General features: G+C 44.6%; 1 protein-coding gene across 1 annotated transcript; it reads right to left on the minus strand.

The window, feature by feature from the left end:
* Positions 1 to 1,933: 1,933 nt before the first annotated feature.
* Positions 1,934 to 24,867, minus strand: HMCES (5-hydroxymethylcytosine binding, ES cell specific). The gene is made up of 7 exons (XM_047743380.1): positions 24,714 to 24,867; positions 23,909 to 24,114; positions 12,240 to 12,383; positions 11,641 to 11,766; positions 7,874 to 8,055; positions 4,133 to 4,325; positions 1,934 to 2,598 (listed from the first exon to the last, which is right to left on the minus strand). Exons 2-7 carry the CDS (start codon positions 24,089 to 24,091, stop codon positions 2,362 to 2,364), a joined length of 1,065 nt encoding a protein of 354 aa, XP_047599336.1. The 5' UTR covers positions 24,092 to 24,114; positions 24,714 to 24,867; the 3' UTR covers positions 1,934 to 2,361.
* Between the last annotated feature and the right edge of the window lie 232 nt (positions 24,868 to 25,099).

The raw sequence follows: 25,099 nt of genomic DNA on the forward strand, positions 1-25,099 counted from the left end.
AAAAGGTGGGATTCGTGTGCCCCTGAAATAAGTGAAAATTTGGAGAGCAATTTGGCAATACCTAGTACAGCTGATAACCTAGTTAAGAAAAAAAAAAAATCGCAGAACAAGACGCCAAAGATGATACCATTTATGTAAACCCGAGAATCACAAAACATGTTCTCAGGTACAAGAATGTGCTCTTAGCGTCATTTATGTTCAAGTAAAACCTGAATGAAAAGGACGAGGACATCCTATCCTTCCATGTTAAAATGAAAGTCCCCACCACAGTGATTTACAACCCTGACAAATGGTGGAGATTGTAATGAAAAACAAAGGCAATTTCATTTTTGTTGCTTATTAAATTTGAAGCAAATATGACAAAACAGTCTTAACAGTCAACCTTCTGGTAAGTTATCCGTATTTTTAAATCTCTTGGTGATATTAACAACCAAAACCCCACGCGAATCAGCCCAAACAAAACTGGAGGCTGCAGCGAAAACGCCCCCTCCTTTCAGGGTGCGGGGAGCGGGAGTGCTAACCATCACAGACCAACCCCGCCCCTCAGCCGGAAGGGAGGGCCCTCCAAAGAGGAATTTGGAGAGCAGGGCCAGGCAGGCCACAGCCGTGGTCCACGTCCGCCGTGGTCCATGTCCAGGAGATCCTAGGGGGGCACCGGGCCCCGCCCCCCCAGCGCCTCCCCCCTCCCGAGGCACCAGCCAGGAGGTGTGCCGTGCCCTCCCATTAGCAGGAAGAGCGCCAGAGCTCCCTTCTGATTGGTGGAAATTGCGATCCTTGATTTGCATAGGGCTTAGGCCCGCGCCCCCGAGTACCGCCGGCTGCAGCTGCACAGGCAGCCCGATCGCAGTGGGCGGCCAATCACGCAAGGAGCATTGGGGGGCCTGCTCCGCGCTGGCCCACTTCCGCCCAGAACTCCGTGCAGGGTTTGGGGTCCTGGTCTCCTAGACACCCCAAAGAGGAAGTTGCAGAACGGTCCTGGAGCTTCTGGAGATTCTTCTGTTCCCCACCCTGGGATCCATGCGAAGTCCCCTTCCTGTCTCACCAGCGCCCCGTGTGCTCTCCCCGCGGCCTGTGCACCCTCTCTTCCCCAAGGCTTGTAGGAACCTTCCTGGAACCCCTATCGAAGGCGCCCCTGGCTCTATGTCTTCGGGGTGCGCACACGCGCACACACTCTTGCCAGTTGTAGTCGTTTGTGTTAATGAGGGTCGCTCCTTGCTCTGTACAGGGTGGGGCATGTAGTAAGTGCTCGCATTCACCTACCAAGTTAATTACGCATCATTAACATTGGGAGAAAATAACGGTGAAAAAGCGGCCCCTGCTTTCAGAGAGCTAATGAGCTGGGTGGGGAGGGGACAATAGATAACCGTTCCAAATAACTATAAAGTGGTTCACAGTGCCAAGGAGGAGCCTGCAGAGCAAATCACAGGGGCTCTGATGAGGCGGGGCAGATGATCAGCCCTCTAAGCAGCCCTGCTCTGAGCCCCAAGTCCACGTCACCCTCTGTGCCCTGCTCTGCCCAGAGGGTGGGAATCTGGATGGGGTTTGGTGGGCTGTGACTGGGGCTTCTCCTCAACCAGATCCTATGGTCTCCGTGGTCAGTACAGGGTCTTGGCCTCTGTGCCCCATCACCACCCCCCCACCCCCGGCCCTGCACCACATCCCTAGTCTCATGTTGGAGCAAGCACTCAGCTTGGTTTTAAGCTAAAGGATTGACAAAACTTCTCAATATTAAGTGAACAGAGGCTCAACAAAGAATAACCACTCCCCTCCCCACCCCCACCCCAAGCCTTTTTGCTGTTTCTAAAAAAGCAATTTCCTTCACAGAAAGCCCTAGTGCTCCACGTTTGTGACAAAATCCATTCCTTAGGACTGATGCCAGGAGAAAACTGTAAGACCCAGAACTTCCCCTGCAGCAGCATTTTCTGAAATGTATACAGTTTATCAAATATAATTTATTCAGAAACAAATACAATGTTTTAAGAACTTAATTCCAAAAGGGTGACAGAACCCAAAAGCTGAGCAGAAAACAGCCTTCTGTGAGCAGTACCAGTCTGCTGGCAGTACTGAGAACTGCCAGCAAGGTCTAGCACTGAGAGAAGGCTCTACCAGTCATACCAGGTATAAAGGACCCTATGAATTACTGATGCTGGTGGTCCCTTACTCTTCCCAGGCTGCCCGTTTGCTCTACTCTGGGTTCCTGGTTGCAGCCAGGATAGCCACTCACTCATGAATCCACAACTGTCAACTAACACCGTGTTATCTCATCCAAAAGCAAATCTACACATGTGTAACACAAGCACCTGTTATCTGCAACAAAATTTAGTGCAGCAAACCGTGGTCTTAGTCTCTGAAAATCTGGTGTTACTGGTTGTGAGGCCGCTTGGCTTCGGGCTCCTCCTCCTTCTCCTGCTTCAGCCATCGCTCCAGCAGTCCTGCACCTCCTCTCTTGGTGGGGAGTGGGCTCTTTTGCAGGAACTGGCTGGACCACTGGGGCACATCTGACTCTGCCTTAGGGGGTGTTTTGGGCTCTTCCTTTTTGGGGGACTTTGTGGCCAGCCATTGCACCATCTTCTGGCTACTACCACTTGCCTTGAGCTCCTAGGAGAAAGAAGAAAATGTTCAAACCACCCATCTCAAGCTTTTGGGAACAGGCCAATGTCAAGGGAAGAAACAAGGTAAAGAGGTATTAGGTACTGACCCAGGCTTGGAAAATGTTACTGAGAGCCAGATGGGGCTCCCTGGTCAGGAGTGAGGAGAAGGGACGAGCAACTGAGTGTGCTCCAAGGAGTGCAAGGGTTAGGGAGGAGCTCTTAGAGCAGGTCTCAGAGATGAGATGTGTGGGACCAGTCAGTCAGAAAAGAGAGCTGACAGGCATTCCAAACAGGTGCATTTTCACAGAAGAGGGTAATTCAGTGTGACCAGGTTAAGTGTTGGGAAATGAAACTGGAGAGTTATGGCTTCAATCAGTCACCATGATTAAGGATTCAGCTAAGGCTGAATACACTGACCTGTTTCCCCACTGTGCAGCCTGTCCTTAACTGGCACTGTTTCCTCCTGCTCTCTCACACCTGCACTCTAAACCTGAACCAAAGGTTTTAAATTCCCATAATGTCACTTCTCCAGAATGGGAATTCTTCAGGAGTAAAGACCATGGCAGAAATGGGGCAGTGTCTAGTACACAATGAATGTGTATCATTACATTTTTACATTTTAGAGACCTCTAATGAATAAAAGGATCAGGACTGCAGGAGTTTGCAGAGAACTGAGACCAAAAAAAAAAACAACAACAACAACAACAACAACAACAAAACAAAAACAAAAACAAAACAAACAAAAAACAAAACAAAACAAAAAAAACCCCAACAACCCCACAGTGACACTTAGTATGGAAAACTCAGAAACTTTCAGAAAAATGGGGAGTTAGCTGTTTTGTAATCATTGTCTGTAACACTTCTCAGGCATTCTAAGAAGTCTATTCTTGGAAGACTCAGAGCCATGGCCTACTTAAGTCCCTCGGTGCTACCTGGAAACAACTGGTATTCCTAAAGCTTTGCTCTGTAATTTCTGTTCCCACTGGAGGTCTTTGGCCTGTTCACCTTCCCTTCAAAACACATCTGGATGCTTGCCAATTCTAAAAAGTTAAAGTTCATGTCAGGAATGTTCTCAAATCCTCCTGAAGGAGTAAAAGGATTGGAACTCCTCCAACTTGTAGTTGGGAAAGCAGAGGTACAGAAAAGAGACAAAAAAACTACAGCTGCAGACAAAGATACAATTATGGACAAGGGCTCCTTTGTCTTTCTTACAACCACCCTCCAGATCTGGAGTCCTCAAACGTGGTTTATCAGACTCACTGAAGCAGCTCTTAATGACACAGAAGCCCAAGCCCATCCCTGAATACTGACTCAATAGGTCTAGATAGGGTCCAACATTTTACATTTTGAAAGTGCTCTCCTGAGGAGTCTGAGTCACAGCTAGTTTTGAGAATAACACTCTCCTTGACCTTGCCACACATAAGGAAATGTGAATCTTGGATGGTTTAAATTAAAGCTGATTGTAAAAGGCCATATCCTAAAAGAAAAAGATATTCTGACAGAAGACAGAAAGCTCAGAAAGGATCGTCAGAGGCCCCTACCTTTTTGACGAGTAAGTTGAGAGGAGCCAGACATTCAGGAGTGTTGTTTCGGGTGTTGTTCACCACGCAAGAGACTGGATGGAAGGTGATGTTCTCTGTGGGGTGGATTAACTTCAGAGCTTCCTGAGTCGAGACCTCACCAAAGTCAAGCCATTTAGAGACTTCCTCCTCTCCATCTAATATGGCAGGCATCCTAGCCAGTGAGGTAGAGACATTAGATGGGAGGTAGAGGGAGATGACGGACAGAAGGGAGACCTGAGTCAGCACAAATCATCCTAAGGAGAAACCTGTCCTCTCTCTACACCTCATGTACTGATTTGCTGCCATGTGCTCCCTGACCACAACTTGACAGGGCGCGAAATTTGACCCTACAAAGAGCCAGCTTACAGTTTTATGGCAAAACTGTTATGACTGGATCCATAACAGTTATGACTGAATCCACTGCACTCCAATGTACATCCTCATTGGTGAACTTTCTGTGATGACTCAGTCTAGAATTAAAGGGAAATTAAAAGGAAAATCTGTCTATCAGTAATAATCTCTAGATTTACCATAAGAAAGAGCTATTCACCTAATTGTGAACGCTAGGAAACTATGCCTTAGAAAGCAAGAATGCTGCTGCCTAAGATGACTCCTGGTACCCACGGAGATGTTAGGAAAAGATCCTATGTTTAGCTTTCAGTTTCATGTCCTAGGCCAATGCAAAGCATGCTACACATTCACTGGTGGGTGGTACAGTTCATCTTAGGAGATAAATGCAGAAACATCTATTTTAATAATTAAAAGTGGTAACTTCAACAAATCAAATGTGTACTTTAAAAAATACTTTACAAAATTGGGGCACCTGGGTGGCTCAGTGGGTTAAGCATCTCACTCTTGATATCAGCTCAGATCATCTCAGGGTCATAAGATGGAGCCCCATGCCAGGCTCCACTCTCACTGGGGAGTCTGCTTGAGGTTCTTTCCCTTTGCCTCTCCCACCTGCTTGCTAGCTCTCTCTCAAATAAATAAATAAATCTTTTTTTTTTTTTAAAGATTTCATTTATTTATTTGACAGACAGATCACAAGTAGGCAGAGAGGCAGAGAGAGAGGGGGAAGCAGTCTCCCTGCTGAGCAGAGAGCCTGATGTGGGGCTCGATCCCAGGACCCTGAGATCATGACCTGAGCCAAAGGCAAGAGGCTTAACCCACTGAGCCACCCAGGCACCCCAATAAATAAATCTTTTTTTTTTTTTTTTTTAAGATTTTATTTATTTGTCAGAGAGGAGAGCGAGCGAGCACAGGCAGACAGAATGGCAGGCAGAGGCAGAGGGAGAAGCAGGCTCCCCACCAAACAAGGAGCCCGATGTGGGACTCGATCCCAGGACGCTGGGATCATGACCTGAGCCGAAGGCAGCCGCTTAACCAACTGAGCCACCCAGGCGTCCCCCAATAAATAAATCTTTAAAAAAAATTTAGTCTCTGAAATTCAGAAGCGTTTTCTGATGAATGGCATCTGCATTGTATTACAGTTCAGTTGGAAGTAACTGGAACATTTTACTTTTTTTTAAATTAGTTATTTATTTGATCAAAAGAGAGAGAGTGTGAGCACATAAACAGGGGAAGTGGCCTGCAGAGGTAGAAGCAGGCTCCCAGCTGAGCAGGGAGCCCAACACAGGACTTGATCCCAGGACCCTGAGATCATGACCTGAGCCAAAAGCAGACACTTACCTGACCGAGCCACCCAGGTGCCCCACGCTTTACTTTTCTTGGCAGTGTATAAAATAATGTTTTATTAAAAAAATCAATGGTGTCTTAGATTAGATGAAACAGGAATTTATCTTAAATTAGCAAAAAAAACCCCACGACTATATCATATGAAAGTATAATTTCACACAGAATGCTTAGGACAAGGCTAAAATAGATAATCCTATTTTGTGTAACACTACATTCTTTTCAGCAAAACATCACTTCTGAAGGCACTCAGATCTGGCAAAACCTGTTAAAGTGTTACAAACATATAATCTATTATGCCAATGCTTGCTTTTTTTTTTTTTTTTCCAAGATTTAGCTCAAAACATGTGAAGTAGTGCATGTAGGTGGAAAATTTTTAAGTACTGACAAGAAGCCTGAACTATTAGAGCATCTTCAAAGTAAAAAGAGAACATGTGATATCTTGTTAGCAACAGATATAAAGGAATGAACCAGTGACAACGTTGTGAAAATAAAAGGAATGTCTATGGCTGCAACAACTTCAAGAAGTATTATGAAGTCAGTATCAATCAGGTCTAAAGGAACAGAAACAATGAAGAGATTCTTTAGCATATAGACTGAATGCCAAACAGTGAAAAAACTGCTTTTTCAAAAAAAGAATGCATTATTTATACATGAAGACCTGAAAGACCACAGAAGTGGCTCCTCCGAGTGCTCGTAATAGATGGCTTGGTGGTTTCAAACAGTGATGCAATTTCCAAAGCTTTCAGTGTCAGAAGACATGAGCATGGATGAAAATGCTGAAGAATTTTCAGCAGTTAGTAGAGAAGGAGGCTATACACTGGATCAAAATGTTCAATTTTGATTAAATTAGTATCTATTATAAATGCATGCCTTGAAGCAACATATCTTTCTCTCTTTCTTCTTCTTCTTTTTTTTTAAATATTTTATTTATTGGGGCACCTGGTTGGTTCAGTCAGTTAAGTGCCTGCCTTCAGCTCAGGTCATGATCTCTGGATCCTGGGATGAGCCTAATGTCAGGCTCCCTGCTCAGTGGGGAGCCTGCTCTCGCTCTCTCTTTCAAATAAATAAAATCTTGGGGTGCCTGGGTGGCTCAGTGGGTTAAAGCCTCTGCCTTTGGCTCAGGTCATGATCCCAGAATCCTGGGATCGAGCCCTGTATAGGGCTCTCTGCTCAGCGGGGAGCCTGCTTCCTCTTCTCTCTCTCTCTCTGCCCGCCTCTCTGTCTACTTGTGATCTCTGTCTGTCAAATTAATAAATCTTAAAAAAAAATAAATAAAATCTTAAAAAATATTTATTTGAGAGAGACAGCAAGAGCACAGAGGGGAGGTGAGAGGAAGCAGACTCCCTGCTGGGCAGAGAGTCCTACATGGGGCTCAATCCTACAACCCTGAGACCATGACCAGAGCGGAAGGCAGACACCTAACCAACTGAGTCACTAGGCACCCCAACATTTCTTTTACCCCTGAGATTATGATGGGAGCCAGAGGCAGACACAACCAAATGAGCCATCCAGGTACCCACTGAAGGAAAATTTCAAAGGCAGAAAAATATGCCCCAGGATTTAAAGCCACAAAACATCACAAATTTTGCATAATCTTCTCTCCATTTCATGATAGCTTATAAGCTACAATTTCTCTGACACTCATTTTCCACAAGCAAATTCTGGAACTTTCTAAGGTAAAGTGCCATATTTAATGTAGTATCTATGTAGACAAATGTGGTACTATTTTTAATAGATCCCTATTACTTTTTAACACGTTCCTGATATATTTTTAGGTGCTGTACCCCTAACTCTGCTTTTTCCATAAGTTACTGGGTTTTCACTGTACAGTTTGGCATAATGTAGTGACTTTTAGGAATGCATGTCGTATTACAGCCAAACTGACCATAACTATATTTTGTAAAGTAACTGCTACTCTAAATTTGTGCATACTGAAACACTGGATCCAAAAGTTACTTATCTAAAAGCAGAGTACAAACCCTCCTCTGACCCCTTTTGGACCGAGGGATACGAACTGTGACTTGCCTAGGATGAATGTCATTCAAGCTTTTGCAAGAATCTACTGTGATGATGGTGTAGGAATACAGGAGGTCTCCTCCTTCTGGGGACTCCCAGCAGTCAAAGATCCCCGCCATTGTCAGCAGCCTCCAGTTGTCCCAGACTTTCTCCCAGTGCTCAGGACCGTCCACAGCGCCAACACTACCTGACTGGAAGCAAAGTACGTGGGCAGATTAGATACTCAGCATCCCCCTCATACACATAGGTTGGCTACTACGAAAGACTTAACAAGGCAATCATTTTTCAAGTACTTCACCCCATGTATTATTGTTATTATTATTTTTTAATTTATTTGACAGAGATCACAAGTAGTCAGAGACACAGGCAGAGATAAAGACAGGGAAGCAGGCTCCCCGCTGAGCAGAGAGCCTTGATCCCAGCACCCCGGGATCATGACCTGAGCTGAAGGCAGAGGCTTTAACCCTCTGAGCCACACACGCGCCCCATCACCCCATGTATTATTAACTCCTCTTGATCCAAAAGAAGTTTGATGGCAAGTACCCACTGAAGCTATGGATTTATGGCTCAACAATTTCAGAATACAATCCAACATCACCAATGGGCATTCAGGTCTTCCACAACTCAGCCCATCATTTTAGCTTTTACTAATAATTTTAATTTGAACCAAACCCAGCTATCTGTAAATGAAGCCCTTGTGCAATTTTGGGCCTTTTTATCTTGCTAAAGCAAATTCCTCTGCCCAAAATATCCTGCCATTTCTCATCATGCCAGCTCCTACTTACCATTTAAGATTCAGTTCAAGACCTAGAATATAGAAAGCTAGTTAGAGTACCCCCTCCACCCTAACAGTAAGAAAAAAGCTAGATAATTTACAAAAATCATATCTTTTCATTTTTATTATTTTATCCTTATTTTTTATTTTCAAGCCTCACGGGGAGCCCAACACAGGGCTTGAACTCATGAACCCGAGATCCAGATGTGAGTCAGATGCTTAACCATCTGAACCACCCAGGCACCTCCAAAATCACAGCTTTTCTTAAACTGATCAGAAAACTGAGTTCACTGGGCAACAAACTGGCATGAACTTTATGGGAAGACAGGGGCCTCCAAGGGATGAGAGAAACACAAGCACTGGCTTACTGGTGGCAACAGGAGGAAGACAAGGCCTTCATTCAGATAAAATTATTACCAAATTGCTAAAAGCAGTGTGTGGGCTAGCCTGAGATCCCAGAACCCCTGAGAGCTGTAGACATCCAGAGAGTTTGCATTAGCTTGCAGATTCTTCTCCCTGAACTTCCCCAGCTGCTCACAAGAAAGATGGGGGCAGAGCAGAAGACTAAAGAAAGCCTTCCTTGCTGGTGCATGCCTAGAGGAGGAGAGCTCTCTTACATCAGGAAAGGCACGAAGCCTCACCCAATCACTTCTCATCTAAGAAACAAAAGCCTTGAGGGGCCAGGATATGGGTAATAAAGCGTATTGCTCCTAAGATACAGGTAAAGAATCCACTGAGTCTGGGGAAGGGTTAAAGAAAAATCCTTCTACTCCTCTAGGAAAGGAGTAGGATCCCTGAGAAAGCCTGGGCCTGACAGCCAGGGCCACAGATCTGCCTGAGACGGAGGCTGTATGAAAACATTAAAGAACACTCTCCCACCCTTTAGATGAGCAAGCACTGCATGGACAGCAACAGCAGCCTAATTCTAGGGAAGAAGCAAGAGCATAGAGAGATCCTTTCCAAAGCACAGGCCTAAAGGGAGGTACTACAGCTGAAGGAAGCAGGGCTAGAAAAAAACCCTCTGGAAAATCACCCTTACTCTGAACACAAGATGGCACAGAGAAATTTAAAGCCTGTAGTTAATAAAGGTAATTGTAACAACAAAACCAGTTCAACTCCTGATAAGATCCACTCAACCTCACACATTAATGGCCTATTAGAAGGGTAAGTGTATCCATTTCCAGACATAAATATTATTCATCTCAGTCTCAATGTATACCAGTCAATCAAAAATTACAAGACAAATAAAAAAGCCAGAAAACCCAATGAACTGCCAAGAGATACAGAAATCAACAGAAGCAGACTCCAGATATTTCTTTTCCCAAATACTGAAACTATCAGAAAGGGAATTTTAAAGAAGTTTAATTAATAAGTTAAAGGCTCTTGTAGAAAACATAGACAACATACATTAACAGAGAATAAATCTTGGCAAAATAAGAAAGAAGACTTGACAATAAAAACTACCCAAACTAAAGTACAGAGAAAAATAAAATACACAGAAGAAAAAATTCAAGAACTATGAGACAGGGTCACCTGGGTGGCTCAGTGGGTTGATCCTCTGCCTTCGGCTGAGGTCATGATCTCGGGGTCCTGGGATTGAGCCCCAAGTTGGGCTCTCTGCTCAGTGGGGAGCCTGTTTCCCCTCCCTCTCTGCCTGCGTCTCTGCCTACTTATGATCTCTCTCTCTGTCAAAGAAAGAAAGAACGAATGAAAGAACGAACTATGGGACAATATCAAGTTGTCTAACGTGTAATTAGAATCCCAGAAAATGAAGAACAATGGGTAAGAAGAAATACCTGAATATATGATGGCTGAAAATTTACCAAAAATTATGAAAGACACAAAGCACAGATCCGAGGGAGCTCAGAGAACATGTCAAACACACAAACACACACATGCATAAAAACTATACACTCATACTCAGACTGCTGAAAATCAAAGAGAAAATCTTGAAGGCATTACACAAAGAGAAGTGGCAGAAGCACACATTACAAACAGAAGAAAAAAGACAAGAAATTACAGTAGACTTCTCAAAAGAAACTAGAAGAGCCAGAGGCAATGGAGTATTTTTTTTTTTTTTTTTAAGTGCTGGAAAAACCCCCTCAAAAAATGCCAAGCCAGAATTCTATACAAAGTGAAAACACCACTCAAAAATGCAGATAGTGATGTCAGGAGCTGGGGGCAGAAAATGACTAAAAATGGGCATGGGGGAGAAAAACCATGAGAGACTCTTAATTATAGGAAACAAACTTGAGGGTTGCTGGAGGAGAGTGGGTGAGGGGGATGGGGTAATTGGGTGATGGACGTTAAGGAGGGCATGTGATATGATGAACACTGGGTGTTATATGCAACTGATGAATTACTGAACACTCTATCTGAATGCTACATCTGAAACTGATGATGTACTCTATGTTGGCTAATTGAATTAAAAAATGGGCATGGGGTTACTCTTTGGGGTGATAATAATGTTGTGAAATTAAATAGGATGGTTATCCAACATTCTGAATGCTAAAACCACTACATACTTTAAAAGGGTGAATTTTATTAACTGTAAGTTGTATCTCATGAAGAGAATCATGATGATTAAAAAAATGAACTAAGGGCGCCTGGGTGGCTCAGTGGGTTAAGCCGCTGCCTTCGGCTCAGGTCATGATCTCAGGGTCCTGGGATCGAGTCCCACATCGGGCTCTCTGCTCAGCAAGAAGCCTGCTTCCCTCTCTCTCTCTGCCTGCCTCTCCGTCTACTTGTGATCTCTCTCTGTCAAATAAATAAATAAAATCTTAAAAAAAAAAAATGAACTAAAAAAAATGAACACTTTGAATATACTAAAAAAAATCACTGACTTGCATACTCTAAAAAGGTGAATTTCATGGTGGATTATACCTCAACAAAGCAGTTATTTTTTAAAAAAAGTTCTGTGAAGAAAGAAACAAAATGTCCTTCTTTGGACTGGCTTCTCTACCCCTTTCCAAATACCAACTGTGAACACTGTTGACAATACCTTTTCTGTTTTTGCTTGGGGGAAGTAGATGAAGTATGGCTGCCTTTGGCTATTAACCTGACATCGCTGCCACTCATAGAATCCATCTGCTAAAACGACACAGCGTCTTCCCTTTCCGAGAGGTACCTGAGGGAAAATATGAGCAAGATAAGGTTTTAGTGACACAATGTGTCATGGACTTCAGTTAAAATCTCAGGTCACCAATGTATGCAGACTTTAGAGCAGTTATTTAATTTCTCTGTACCTCCCTTTTCTTATGTATAAAGTTACCACTCACACAGCTATTGAAAAGATTAAATAATATACTCCAGCCCCAGCTGCATTAATTATAAGTGCATGAGAACCTCCAAGTGAAGACTGTCTAGTTGAACTCAGTCAACCTACAGAATATGAGAAATAATAATAGTTTTGTTTTAAACCACTAAGTTTTGGGATGACTCATCATGCAGTAATACATATTAACAGCACTCAACATTATTAGCAACTGGGAACACACTTTCCAGGAGAACCTTATTTTTTCCCTCAGATATAGAAGGCATTAATAGCTCTGCTGGAAAAAAGACCAGAGTATGTGCCTTTTCCCTAGACTCACTACCTACCTTGAAGGAACGTTTCTCCATTATGGTATCACTACGACAGTTGGAAGTGTTGAACTTCAGCTTAGAAGGATCGCTCTCCTTGAACCACGATGGGACCAATCCCCATCGCATGGGAGCAATGATACGTTCAGATGAGTCTGCATCCTGTGGTGGGAAAAGGTTAATATCCAGTGGAGATAATGAAATTTAGAAAACCAAATGTGGCACATGCATTACATTACACTGAAATACAATATTATACAGAGATTATTAAAAGGGAAAGATTCTACTTGAGAAAAATTTTATTTAATTTATAGAAATAAATTAAAAGAATTTTAAACTGCTAAAAGAATTTAGCAGTTTTTTTTAAAATAAAGATTTTATTTATTTATTTGTCAGAGAGAGAGAGTGAGCACAAGTAGGGGGAGCAGCAGGTGGAGGGAGAAGCAGGCTCCCCATTGAGCAAGGAACCCAATTCAGGACTTGATCCAAGACCCTGGGTCCTGGATGACCTGAGACGAAGGCAGACATTCAACCGACTGAGCCACCCAGGCATCCCCTGAAAACAATTTTAACAATTTATCACGATGTGAGTAACTTGAGTTCTTTAGCATTTATCAGAATATAAGACATACTGCTTGGGTAAGGTGGGGGATACAAAGAAGTTTAGTCTCTGCAAACGTTTATTTAGTGTCTTGTATGACAGACATAGTGCTAGGCCTAGCAGTTCATGCAGGCCCAGGTCTCAAGAAGCACACGTCACAGACAATGATACAATGAGCTACATGCTACGATCAAGGCACGCACAGGGTGCTGTGGGGCACATGCAAAAGTGCTTAACCTCAAAGGGCTTGCACCATAACATATAAGGCCACAAAGACATAAAAATATTAATAATTTGAGATACAAGAGGCTAATGGCCATATAAGTGGTACATATGAGGAGCAGCAAAGGAGTTCGGTTCCATCTCTCACTGTGAGAGATGGAACAGAGAACTATTAGCTTTTTAGAAGGGACAGAAAGGACAGGGGTGGGGTGGGGGTGGTTCTTAAATTAGATCCCACAAGAGGTACAGAATTCAGACAAAGAAGAGATGGGAGGGAAGACTAGATATGAAATTAAATGAACAGGGGTGCCTGGCTAGCTCAGTTGGAGGAGCATGTGACTCCTGATCTTAGGGTTCTAAGTTTGAGCCCCTCACTGGGTATAGAGATTATTAAAAGCAAATAAACTAAAAAAAAAAAAAAAAAAAAAAAAAGAAATTAAATGAACAAAGAGGCAATGTCAAGAATGTGTAGGAAGTCGGGGCGCCTGGGTGGCTCAGTGGGTTAAAGCCTCTGCCTTCGGCTCAGGTCATGATCCCAGAGTCCTGGGATCGAGCCCCACATCGGGCTCTCTGCTCTGCAGGGAGCCTGCTTCCTCCCCTCTCTTTCTCTGCCTGCCTCTCTGCCTACTTGTGATCTCTCTCTCTCTCTGTCAAATAAATAAAATCTTAAAAAAAAAAAAAAAAAAAAAGAATGTGTAGGAAGTCGTTTTGTGCAGAAAAGTAATAGCAAGCCTGAGGATGCTATTTTTAGAAGGGCTTGCTTACAAGGTTGGCCCTCAGCATCTGGGAACTTGGATTTTTTTAAAGTTTTCCCCTTTTCCCCACTGACAAGGATGGTTTGGTTTACTCTGCCTACCTAGTCTGTGCAAAAATGAGGTTTAGGTGATTATCTGCTTTCCTTCTGGGAGTCTGGAATTTTGGTGCTTGCTAGGTGGAGTACCTAATAAAAACATTAGGCTTTGGGGGGGCTGGCTTAGTTGGTAGAACTTGTGACTCTTGATCACAGGGTCATGAGTTTGATCCCCACATCGGGTGTGGAGCCTATTTAAAAAAATAAAATGGGCACCTCAGTGGCTCAGTGGGTTAAGTGTCTGCCTTCGGCTCAGGTCATGATCCCAGGATGTTGGGATGGAGCCCTGCATCAGGCTCCCTGCTCAGCTGGGAGCCTGCTTCTCCCTCTGCTTGTGCTCCTCTCTCTCAAATAAATAAAATCTTTAAAAATATATATATATATTTTTTTTAAGGATTTATTTATTTTTTTTTAAGATTTTATTTATTTGTCAGAGAGAGAGGAGAGCGAGCGAGCACAGGCAGACAGAATGGCAGGCAGAGGGAGAAGCAGGCTCCCCGCCAAGCAAGGAGCCCGATGTGGGACTCGATCCCAGGATGCTGGGATCATGACCTGAGCCGAAGGCAGCTGCTTAACCAACTGAGCCACCCAGGCATCCCAAGGATTTATTTATTTTAGAAAGAGAGAGGAAAGTGCATGTGCGACTTGGGGGAGAGGCAGAGGGAAAGAGAGAGAATCCTCAAACAGACTCTGCTGAGCATGGAGCCCAACTCAGGGCTAAACTCCAGGACTGAGATCATGATCTGAGCCAAAACCAAGAGTTGGCCACTTAACAGACTGAGACACCCAGGTACCCCTAAAATAAAATCTTTAAAAACAAAATGGAACAAAGCAAAGCAAAACAAAACAAAAAACCTTGAACTTTCAGTTTCTAATGGGTTACCCGAGACAGAAACACTGCACATTACTACATTTTTCACTGCTGGAGAAGGAACATGCCTAGTGTATCCCTTCTCACAGGAAGGAGGGAAGATAAGGAAGCTTATGTTTGGATTTTTTCCAGATTCCTACTGGTGTCTTTTCCCATTTTTTTTTTTTAAAGATTTTATTCATTTATTTGACCAGCAGAGATCACAAGCAAGCAGAGAGGCAGGCAGAGAGAGAGGTGGAAGCAGGCTCCCCACTGAGCAGAGAGCCCAACGCATGGCTTGATCCCAGGACCTTTTAACCCACTGAGCCATCCAGGTGCCCCTGGTGTCTTTTTCCCTTACTGATTCTATTATGTATACTTGCACTGTAACAAACCTTAGCCATAATATGCCTTATATGTTGAGTCCTTCCTAATGAACCTCCAAATGTGGGGGTACCTGAGGGGATTCTGACACATGGTTATTAAAAATTTTTGGTGGGTGGGGCGCCTGGGTGGCTCAGTGGGTTAAAGCCTCTGCCTTCGGCTCAGATCATGATCCCAGCGTCCTGGGATGGAGCCCTGCATCGGGCTCTCTGCTCAGTGGGGAGCCTGCTTCCTCCCCTCTCTCTGCCTGCCTCTCTGCCTACTTGTAATCTCTCTCTTTCTGTCAAATATTTAAAATCTTAAAAAATTTTTTTTTTGGTGGGTAACTGGCCCCTTGAGAACTTGATGAAATCTACAGATTAAAATGCCTACATGTGCATGCACACACACGCACGCACGCACGCACACACACACAATTACGTATGTTGTAGTACACTACGGGTTGGAAGACACCATGAGCAGACAGTGCATTCTAGGTGCTACCATAGTGGTTTGGGGGTAAGGAGATGGTGCGTCTCATGATGAACACAAGACACCAAAAGACAGACTAAAAATAAAACTGTGCTGGTAAATGGAAAAAGAGAACAGGACAGATTAAATTTTTAAGCCTAGAAGAATGAGCATAAGAGAAAATTCTGAAGAAGGACTTGATTTGGGAAAAGATCATGTGTTGAATTTCAGATAATAGTAGGGAAGTCTATTGCAGTTCTTTGTTTTATTTTCCAGTTTGTAGCTGTAGGAGTTTAAAGAAATGGTTGCAAAATCTTTGATACTCCTCTCATTGAGAGCTGAAGTGTATGTTCCCTTCCCTTAAATATGGATGGGCCTGTGATTCACTTGTAACCAACATAATGTGGCACAAGTGACTTTATATGATTTCTAAGACAAAGTCATAAAATGTGTGTCAGCTTCTTCTTGCTTGCAGAGACACTGCTTCTGAAGCACGGAGCTGCCAAGTAAGAAATCCAGCCACCCTAAGACTGTCATGCTGCAAAGAAGCCCAGGCTACATGGAGAGGCCACACGTAAGTGTTCTGGTCAACAGCCTAAGTTGAGAACCAATACCAATTGCCAGATAAGTGAGTGAAAATATCTCTAGATCAGAGGTTGGCAAATTTTCCTTCCTTCCTCCCTCCCTTCCTTTCTTTTAAAGATTTTATTTGTTCATTTGAGAGGGAGAGACAGAGAGAGTATGAGCAGGCAGAGCAGCAGAGGCAAAGGGAGAAGCAGATTGCCCACTAAGCAGGCAGCCAGACATGGGGCTCGATCCCAGGACCCTGAGATCATGACCTGAGCCCAAGAGAGACGCTTAACCGACTGAGCCACCCAGGTGCCCCAGCAAATTTTTCTGAAATGGCCAGATATTAAGTATTGTAGATTTTGCAGGTCATATAGTCTCTATTACAATTATAATATAACTACTGTTACAGGGACAAAGCAGCCATAGATAACAGATAAATGAATGGATGTTTTTGTGTTCTGTAACATTTACGAAATGGTCAGAGGGCCCTAGTTTTCTGATTCCTGCTCTAGATGATCCTAGCCCCAAATATAAGGTCTTCTCAGGTGAGGCTCAGACTTCAGGGAAGAGACAAACCATACCTATAACGCCCTGTCCTCATCCCTCATTGGTGAACGGAACAAAAAGGCTGTTTAAAGTCACTAGAATAAAATCCAAGCTATTTATTATGTCCAACAAGCACTGAGAGATATGGAATTAAAGCTAAAGAGAGAGGTAGCATGGTACAAAGAATGGGTCCACAAACTTTTTCTGTGAAAGGCAGAGTAAGTATTTTTGGCTTTGTGAATTCATATAGTCTTTATTGCAATGACTCAAGCAACTCAACTCTACTGCCTTTAGTTATTATGAACGCAGACAAAGAATGAAGGAGCATGGCTGTATTCTAACAAAACTTTACAAAAACTGGCAGTGGGCTAGATTTGATCTGAGGACCAGTTTGCCAGGCCCTGGTATAGAGTAAAGAATAAAGCCTTTGCAAGAAGATCCTGGTTCAAAAATCCTGTCTCTGCTACTTATGAGGCTGGACTAGTCTCAACTTCCTGGACCCTCAACTTTCTATATCTATAAAAATAGAGTGAACCAATACCTACCTTGCAGGATCATTTAAATGCATGACATGAAATAAGCACACAAATTATAGTTTATGATCTAAGGTTAGAATTAAAAACAAATAGTAAAATTTTCTATGTGAAGGTGATTGTTAAAGCCGTGAGGATAAAGTTTCTTAGAAAGTAAATTGGGGCTCCTGAGTAGATCAATCGGTTAAGTGTCCCAATTCTTGATTTTGGCTCAGTTCATGATCTCAGGCTCTGTGCTCAGCAGGGAGTCTGCTTGAGAGTCTCTCTCTCAAATAAATAAATAAACTTAAAAAAAAAAAAAAAAAAACCACAACACAATTTAATTATTTATTTATTTGTCAGAAAGGGAGAGAGAGCATAAGCAGGGGGATAGGCAGGCAGGAGTCAGGCTCCCTGATGAGGAAGGAGCCTGATGCAGGATTTGATCCCAGGACCCTGGGATCATGACCTGAACCAAAGCCAGATGCTTAACTGACTGAGCCACCTAGGCATCCCCCCCCCCAAAATAAATCTTTAAAAAGAAAAAAATAAAAAGGTAAATCAAGCACAGGATTTAACCTAGGGGAGGGGTACAAAAAAAAACACAGTAATGAAGGAAAACAGAATCTAAGATAAAAGTACCTAGAGAAATGAGAACAGAATGAGAAAGAATGAGTAGAAAGGGAAAAGTCAAGAGGATGCAATTCCAAGAAAAGAATCATCAGCGGTGGTTCTGTCTCCAAAGGGCTTCCCTTTTGTATAAAGCTAATTGATTACCTCCACTGTGTTCCTTGTAAAATCCTGTCCTGTTTCTTCCCAAACTTGCCTGTATCAGATAATTCCCTTCTCGCTTTATCTCTCTCTCTCTCTCTCACACACACACACACACACACACACACACACACACACTCATTCTCATTCAGGCAGTTAGGTTCTACAAAAGTCACTGCAAACACTGAATTTGTGAATACTGGAATACTGAACTGCTGCTCTTTTTTTTTTGAACTGCTGCTCTTAAGGGAAATACAGGGTTAGGTTCCCACCTGCCTACGGAGACATTTTTATCAACTGAGCAGTATACAACCTTGTTCTGTATCTCTGTTTGAATTCATTTTTTAAAATTTTTTTTTAAGATTTTATTTATTTATTTGACAGACCGAGATTACAAGTAGGCAGAGAGGCAGGCAGAGAGAGGAGGAAGCAGGCTCCCCGCTGAGCAGAGAGGCCAATGCAGGGCTCGATCCCATGACTCTGAGATCATGACCTGAGCCGAAGGCAGAGGCTTTAACCCACTGAGCCACCCAGGTGCCCCGCTCTGTTTGAATTCATGACAAAACAGCACTGTAACTCATGCCTGAATGATGTTTATCTAATACGTTTTTCCCTGTAAGTCATATTACAACCTTCTTGCACTTAAGAATACAAGCCAGCACTTTAGCGTTATGGTTGGGGGCAATTTTATTTCTTACTATTTTAAAGATATGTACATATGTATATAGCATGTATGTAGTTTTGACAGAGAGAGACACAATGAAAGGGGGAACACAAGCAGGCAGAGTGGGAGAGGGAGAGCTTCCCGTGGAGCAGGGAGCCCGACATGGGGCTTGATCCCAGGACCTCGGGATCATGACCTGAGCTAAAGGCAAATGCTTAATTACTGAACCACCTAGCGCCCTACTTGGGGACAATTTTAAACAGTGAAATCACCAACAAAATACACAGGGATGCAAAAAAAAGCACTAAATCAACTCCAAGAAGGGTACTTGTTTACAACATAAGAGCTAAAACAAGAATGTAGAGCTTTGCTGGGAATGTGTACATTGGGTCACTCAAAATTTCCTCTACTACATGCGTCCATGAATGACTTCAAAAACAACATGAGTATTATTTTGGGGAATATAAATAGTTTTAGGAAGCAGGCAAATCTGCAAACTTGAAATCTATGAATAATGAGGATCAACTGTGTGTGTATGTATGTGTATGCATATATATGTATACATGTGTGTATTCTTCCCCCTTAAAGACAGAGGAAGCCTGGGTATACTGTATGCCAAGAGAGAGGAAAAACAAAAGCAATTAATGAGCATGCAGTGTAAGGAAAAGACTACCCTAGAAGAAATGGTAGCATAACTGAACTTTTCCTTTTTTTCTAAAGATTTTATTTGATAGAGACACAGAGAGAGAGGGAACACAAGCAGGGGGAGTGGGAGAGGGAGAAGCAGACTTTTTTCTGAGCAGGGAGCCAAATACGGGGCTTGATCCCAGGACCCCAGGATCAAGACCTGAGCAGGAGGCAGAGGCTTAACGACTGAGCCACTCAGGCGGCCACATAACTGAGCTTAACAGAACTTGCTCTCTGGTAAGTTATAGATAAAGAATATACCAGGAGTTGTTGTCACACAAAGGAAACTATTTGCAGCAAATAAGAAGGGGGTAAGTGAAGATGGGAGTGGTGGTGAGCTCGTTTCTTTTATTTAGAATTAGGATGAATATTTAGAAAAGGGGAGCTTTATCATCTCATTTAAAGGTAGATATAAGGGCATGTAAAAGTGACCTTAAGGTTACACAGACTTGCCTGTAACACTTATGTTAATGAAGCCTGTGGTCCAACTAGGGCAGAGACTTTAACATCATAAGGAAGCAGAGGTAACTGTAGGATAAGGGTAAAGAGTCTGTGCGCAGGCTCTGAAAGCAGGTACAAACTGAATGGGTCTTGGGGTCATTATCTCATGTAAGGAATGCAGGACCTTGCTTATTTCTGAAACAGCACTGGGGAGTTTTACCAATGATTGTCTCTGATAAAGCTAGAGGCTATTTCCTGACCTGCTAGACACTGTTTTACATTCCCTTTGTTCCTTTAAAATCCTTACGGAGTTTTATTTGTTTGTTTGTTTGTTTGTTTTGGTGGTAATTCTGACACCCCCTGGGAAGTTTTGCAAGAAGTGAGCTTTGCAGGTTGCCTGGGTGGTTAAGAGTCTGACTCTTGGCTGGGTTCATAGTCGCAGGGTCATGAGGTCAGACTGCACTCAGCCAGGAGCGCCTCTCTCTGCACCCTCTCCCTCAAATACATAAAGTCTTTATTTTTATTTAAAAAAAAAAGATTTTATTTATTTATTTGACAGAGATCACAAATAGGCAGAGAGGCAGGCAGAGAGAGAGAGAGAGAGAAAGGGAAGCAGGCTCCCTGTTGAGCAGAGAGCCCGATGCGGGGCTTGATCCCAGGACCCTGAGATCATGACCTGAGCTGAAGGCAGAGGCTTTAACCCACTGAGCCACCTGGGTGCCCCTATTTTTATTTTTTTAAAGATTCCATTTATTTATTTGAAAGAGAGAGATAAAGAGAAGGCACATGCCAGGTAGGAGCAGGAGTGGGGGGAGGGGTAGAGGGCGAGGGAGAAGCAGACTTTCCAGAGCAGGGAGCCTGACTCGGGGCTGGACCCCAGGACCCCGAGATCCTGACCCCAGCTGAAGGCAGATGCCCAAACAACTAAACCACCCAGGTGCCCCAATAAATAAAATCTTTAAAAAAACAACAAAACGTGTGCTCAGGTAAGCAAAGCCAGTAGTACATAGATCACAGAAAATAGCTGGGGGCCTAAAATGACTAGTCTCTTATGTCATGATAGCTATGTCTCATCTAATTTTTCTGGGGACCCAACTATTTCTTTTTATAGCAGGGTAGAAAATGTAAATCCAAGTGTTAATCTCATCTGAGATAGGAGGAAGATAAAGAAGGTTCAGGGCTTTGGGGGCACCTGGGTGGCTCAGGCAGTTAAGAGTCTAACTCTTGATTTTGGCTCAGGTTGAAAATTCTGGGTTGTGAGATCAAATGCTTTGGGTTCTGTGATCAGCGGGGAGTTCGCTTGAGATTCTCTCCCTCTGCCCCTCCCCATATTAGTGCGTAGGTGTGTGTGCTCTGTCTCTGAAATAAATCTTAAAAAAAAAAAAAAAAAAAAAGGAAAGAAACAGCTTTTGTGAATCCTCTGTTCAAGAATCAAGCAGAAGAGCCCCCTATCCAAAGCATAAATGAGATAACATTATACAATGGTCATCTAAATGATCTTTGATCGGGAATTTGCAAGACATACCCTAAATTTGATATTCTCAATGTTCAACTTTGACAACCTTTCTCCACCACCAAGATCTAGCAGGGAGAAAAAGGGGTATGCTACTGGCATCTGGTGGGTAGAGGCCAGTAATGCTGCTAAATATTCTGCAATGTACAGGAGAGCATCCCCCCAAAATGTCAATACTGCCAAGGTTGAGAAATCCTACCTTCCAAATCCCCCTGATCATCACCTTTAATGTTAGTATGTTCACTGGACAATTCTAAGCCAAACCCAAACATAAGGCTGCCCCCTTCTGGGAACAATAAATAGTAAGTGGCTGAGAGGCCAAAATACTGAAAATATTGCTCAGTATTAGTCATCTTTTCCTTCTTCCCTTTTGGACTTGTGACCAAAACAGCTGGTAGAGCTGGGGTAGATAAATGAAAGAGGAAGTAATTTGCAAATCAGTGGTTTCAAATGCAAATGTGCCACATATGCTGGCCATTGATGATACGGATTAAGGAACAGCTATAATGATTCTAATTTTGTTTTATAATTTACAGGTATGAGACACATGGAACCTCATATATTTACAGAAATCACAAGTAGGCAGAGAGGCAGGCAGAGAGGCAGGCAGAGAGGCAGGCAGAGAGAGAGAGAGAGGAGGAAGCAGACTCCCCGCTGAGCAGAGAGCCCATGCGGGGCTCAATGCCAGGGTCCTGGGATCATGACCTGAGCCGAAGGCAGAGGCTTTAACCCACTGAGCCACCCAGGTGCCCCGGAAACCCCAGCAATCTTAACAAAATTTGTTAGATGTGTGGAGTCAAAACACTACACTAGTAAATTCATACCACTGATGGAAAGAGGGGTGGGGCTATGTTTGCTAGGGGCTCCACCTTCTCCATTCCTAGTTCTAGGAAGCACACTCTTGAGTGGAAAAGTGGTTTGGACCACAGTCCCAGCTCTGTCCCCTCACTTACTGGGTAACCCCAAGACAAGTTATAATATCTCTACACTTCTGTCTTTACATCTGTTAAATTTTTCTTCCAGCTAACATTCATTCTATAAGTCTAAAGACATGATATCGAGAGAACCAAGGCTAAAAAAGGCACATACATTTAATCCGTCTCTCTTTTCACTTCAAATCAGGCCTTCCTGATTTGTTTCAGGAAACATGTTTTATTCTTTCCTTTCCCAGTTAAGGTTTCCCCATGATATTTATTTTTATTTTCCTCTCAGTTAAAAAAAAAAAAAAAGTTTATTAGTTTTTTTCTTTTTTTTTTTAAGACTGTATTTATTTGACAGAGAGAGAGACATCACAAGTAGGCAGAGAGGCAGGCAGAGAGAGGGGGAAGCAGGCTCCCTGCTGAGCAGAGCCCAATGGCTCCATCCCAGGACCCTGAGACCATGACCTGAGCCAAAGGCAGAGGCTTAACCCATTGAGCCACCCAGGCGCCCCAAGTTTATTAGTTTCAAAAGGGAAGGATGCACACAGTAAAAATAGCTCAAGAATAAACTATTTCAGGTATAGGGGTTCATTCAACCGGAAAGATCAACGTTTGGTAAGCTTACTTCAAATATAGAAATGAACCATGTCTATAATATTATCACAAGAATTCTGACAAGTAACAGGGGTACAGCTGACTTTATAAAAGTGATTTAAGTATTATGGATCAAATAGAATAAAAATCCAGGATGGAAACAATCATGACTTTTAATAACTTTTCACGGACATTTAAAGTGCTTAAGACATGGAGGAGCCCCTCCAGGGCACAGTCTGCTGAGCGTCTGACTCTTGGGTTTCAGCTGGGTCCTGATCTCAGGGTCCTGGGGTCAAGCCCCTTCAGGCTCCCTGCTCAATGTGGAGTCTGCTTGGGATTCTCTCTCTCCCTCTGCCTCTGCCTCTCCCGCTTGTGCTGTCTCTCTAAAATAAATAAATAAAATCTCAAGATAAAAAAATAAAATGCTTAAGACATGGAGAAACCATTTATTTCTGGAATTAAGCATTTTATTTACTGCATGCTAGCACTGGTGCCCACGTGCATGCACACACGCCCAAACACACATTCAGGAGATAAAGCAAAGAACCAAAACATGATTATGAATTACTGGTCACTCCAACACTACAGAGTAGTGTAGAAACAGTGAGTGCAATTTAACTTCAGACAACCAAACCAACCTCACCTGTTCCTAGCTTTAGTAAAAGACACACATCAACAGAAGCATAAAAAAATGGGAACTTCCATGTTCACGGAACACCAAGAGGGGTTTCCGATTAGCTCGTCTTAATCCTACCCTAGACCTAGAGATTCTGGTTCATCTGGCCGGGTAAGGGGCATGGAAAAAAAATTTTTTTTAAAGATACTCTAATGACCCTGATCATCAGTGACGTTTGAAAGATGCGATCCTAAAAAGCGTATTCAAAAAGGGGGTTCATATAAATTTGGCGCGCATTCCGACGAGCCCGAAGAACAGGGCCTCATCTTCTGAGAAAATGCCGATCAAACTTCTCTTTGCAGTGAGGTCGGAAGTGGTTCTCAACTGGGGGGTCAGAACCCGTGCGCAGAGGCTGAGCGCGCGCCAAACCCAACCGAAGCGGATGAGCATCCCGCGTGAGTCCAGAAGCCGGCCCCGCACAGACACCAGCGCTTACCTTCTCAAAGTGCAGCCGCGACAGAAGCACTGGGCTGCTGGACTGCGGGCTCTTGTTGTACGAGGGGCAGTACTTGTCGGGGTCCTTCCACTCGGGGAGCCGCTGCCGGCCCCGCCGGTCCCGATAGGTGCACGCTCTGGCCAGCACATCTTTGGGCAGGTGACAGGAGGTGCGCCCACACATGCTCGCCCGCGGCCCGGCACCGCCTGAAGACGACAGCACGGCGCTAGCCCTCGCGCTAGCTCACCGTCTCCCCACCGCCGAGTCGCCGCGGCGGGCCGTGCCAGCTCGGCCGAGACCCGACGCGCTGCGGGGAGGCGGCCCCCTTGAGGCGCCATTCTTCAGCTCAGGCCCGCGGCAGACGGAGGCACGGGGGCGGTCTCCGGTCACTGCCGGAGCCGCACGCCCTGGCTCCGCCGGAGCCTTTCCAGCCTCAGCGTCCCAGCCCCGCTTCTCCTGCTCACCTCCCCCGCTATTCTCCCCTCCCGCACCGACTACAGCCCAGGGGAGGGGCTCCCGCCCTCCAACCTCCAGGACTGCAGCCCGCGCCGCCAGGACGCCGGCTCTCCCGGCGGGAACTCGGCCTGCTTCTCAAAGGCCAGGGCCTCCGTGCCGCCGCCCCTCCTCACGTCCATCTCGGCCCGGCCGCCCGCCCCGCCTCACCTCGCGTTCCCCTCGGTCCCGCCGGCCACCCGCGCCGCCTCGCCTCACCACACGTCAGCCTCCGCCCGGCCGCCAGCCCCGCCTCACCTCACGTTCACCTCGCGTCCACCTCGGCCCAGCCGCCCGCCCAGCCTCACCTTACCTCGCCTCACGTCTCCTGGGCTCGCCCCAGTCCACCTCGGCCCGGCCGCCCGTCCCGCCTCACTTCACGTCCACCTCGGTTCGGTCGCCCGCGACGGTCTCCTCCCGCAGGCTCTCAGACTCTGCCGGCCCGCGCTTCGGCGTCAGGCCCCGCCCCCAGCGCCGTCGGCCCCGCCCCCACGCGTTGGGAGGGTCCCGGGGCGTCCGGCGCGCCCCGGAATCTGAATCTTCTGAAAGGACCCCAAGGGAAGGCTACGACTGGCTTTGGGGACTCCCCGCTCCCGATTCTTGGAGCCCCGTTCTCCTCCATCTTCGCCCGTCCTCCTGCGAGGTTAAGCCCGGCTCCCACGGCCAGCAGCAGGAACCGGCTGGGGCCGGCTTATCCCC

The sequence above is a fragment of the Lutra lutra genome, chromosome 1, assembly GCF_902655055.1.
Source record: "Lutra lutra chromosome 1, mLutLut1.2, whole genome shotgun sequence".
Classification (NCBI taxonomy): Eukaryota; Metazoa; Chordata; class Mammalia; order Carnivora; family Mustelidae; genus Lutra; species Lutra lutra.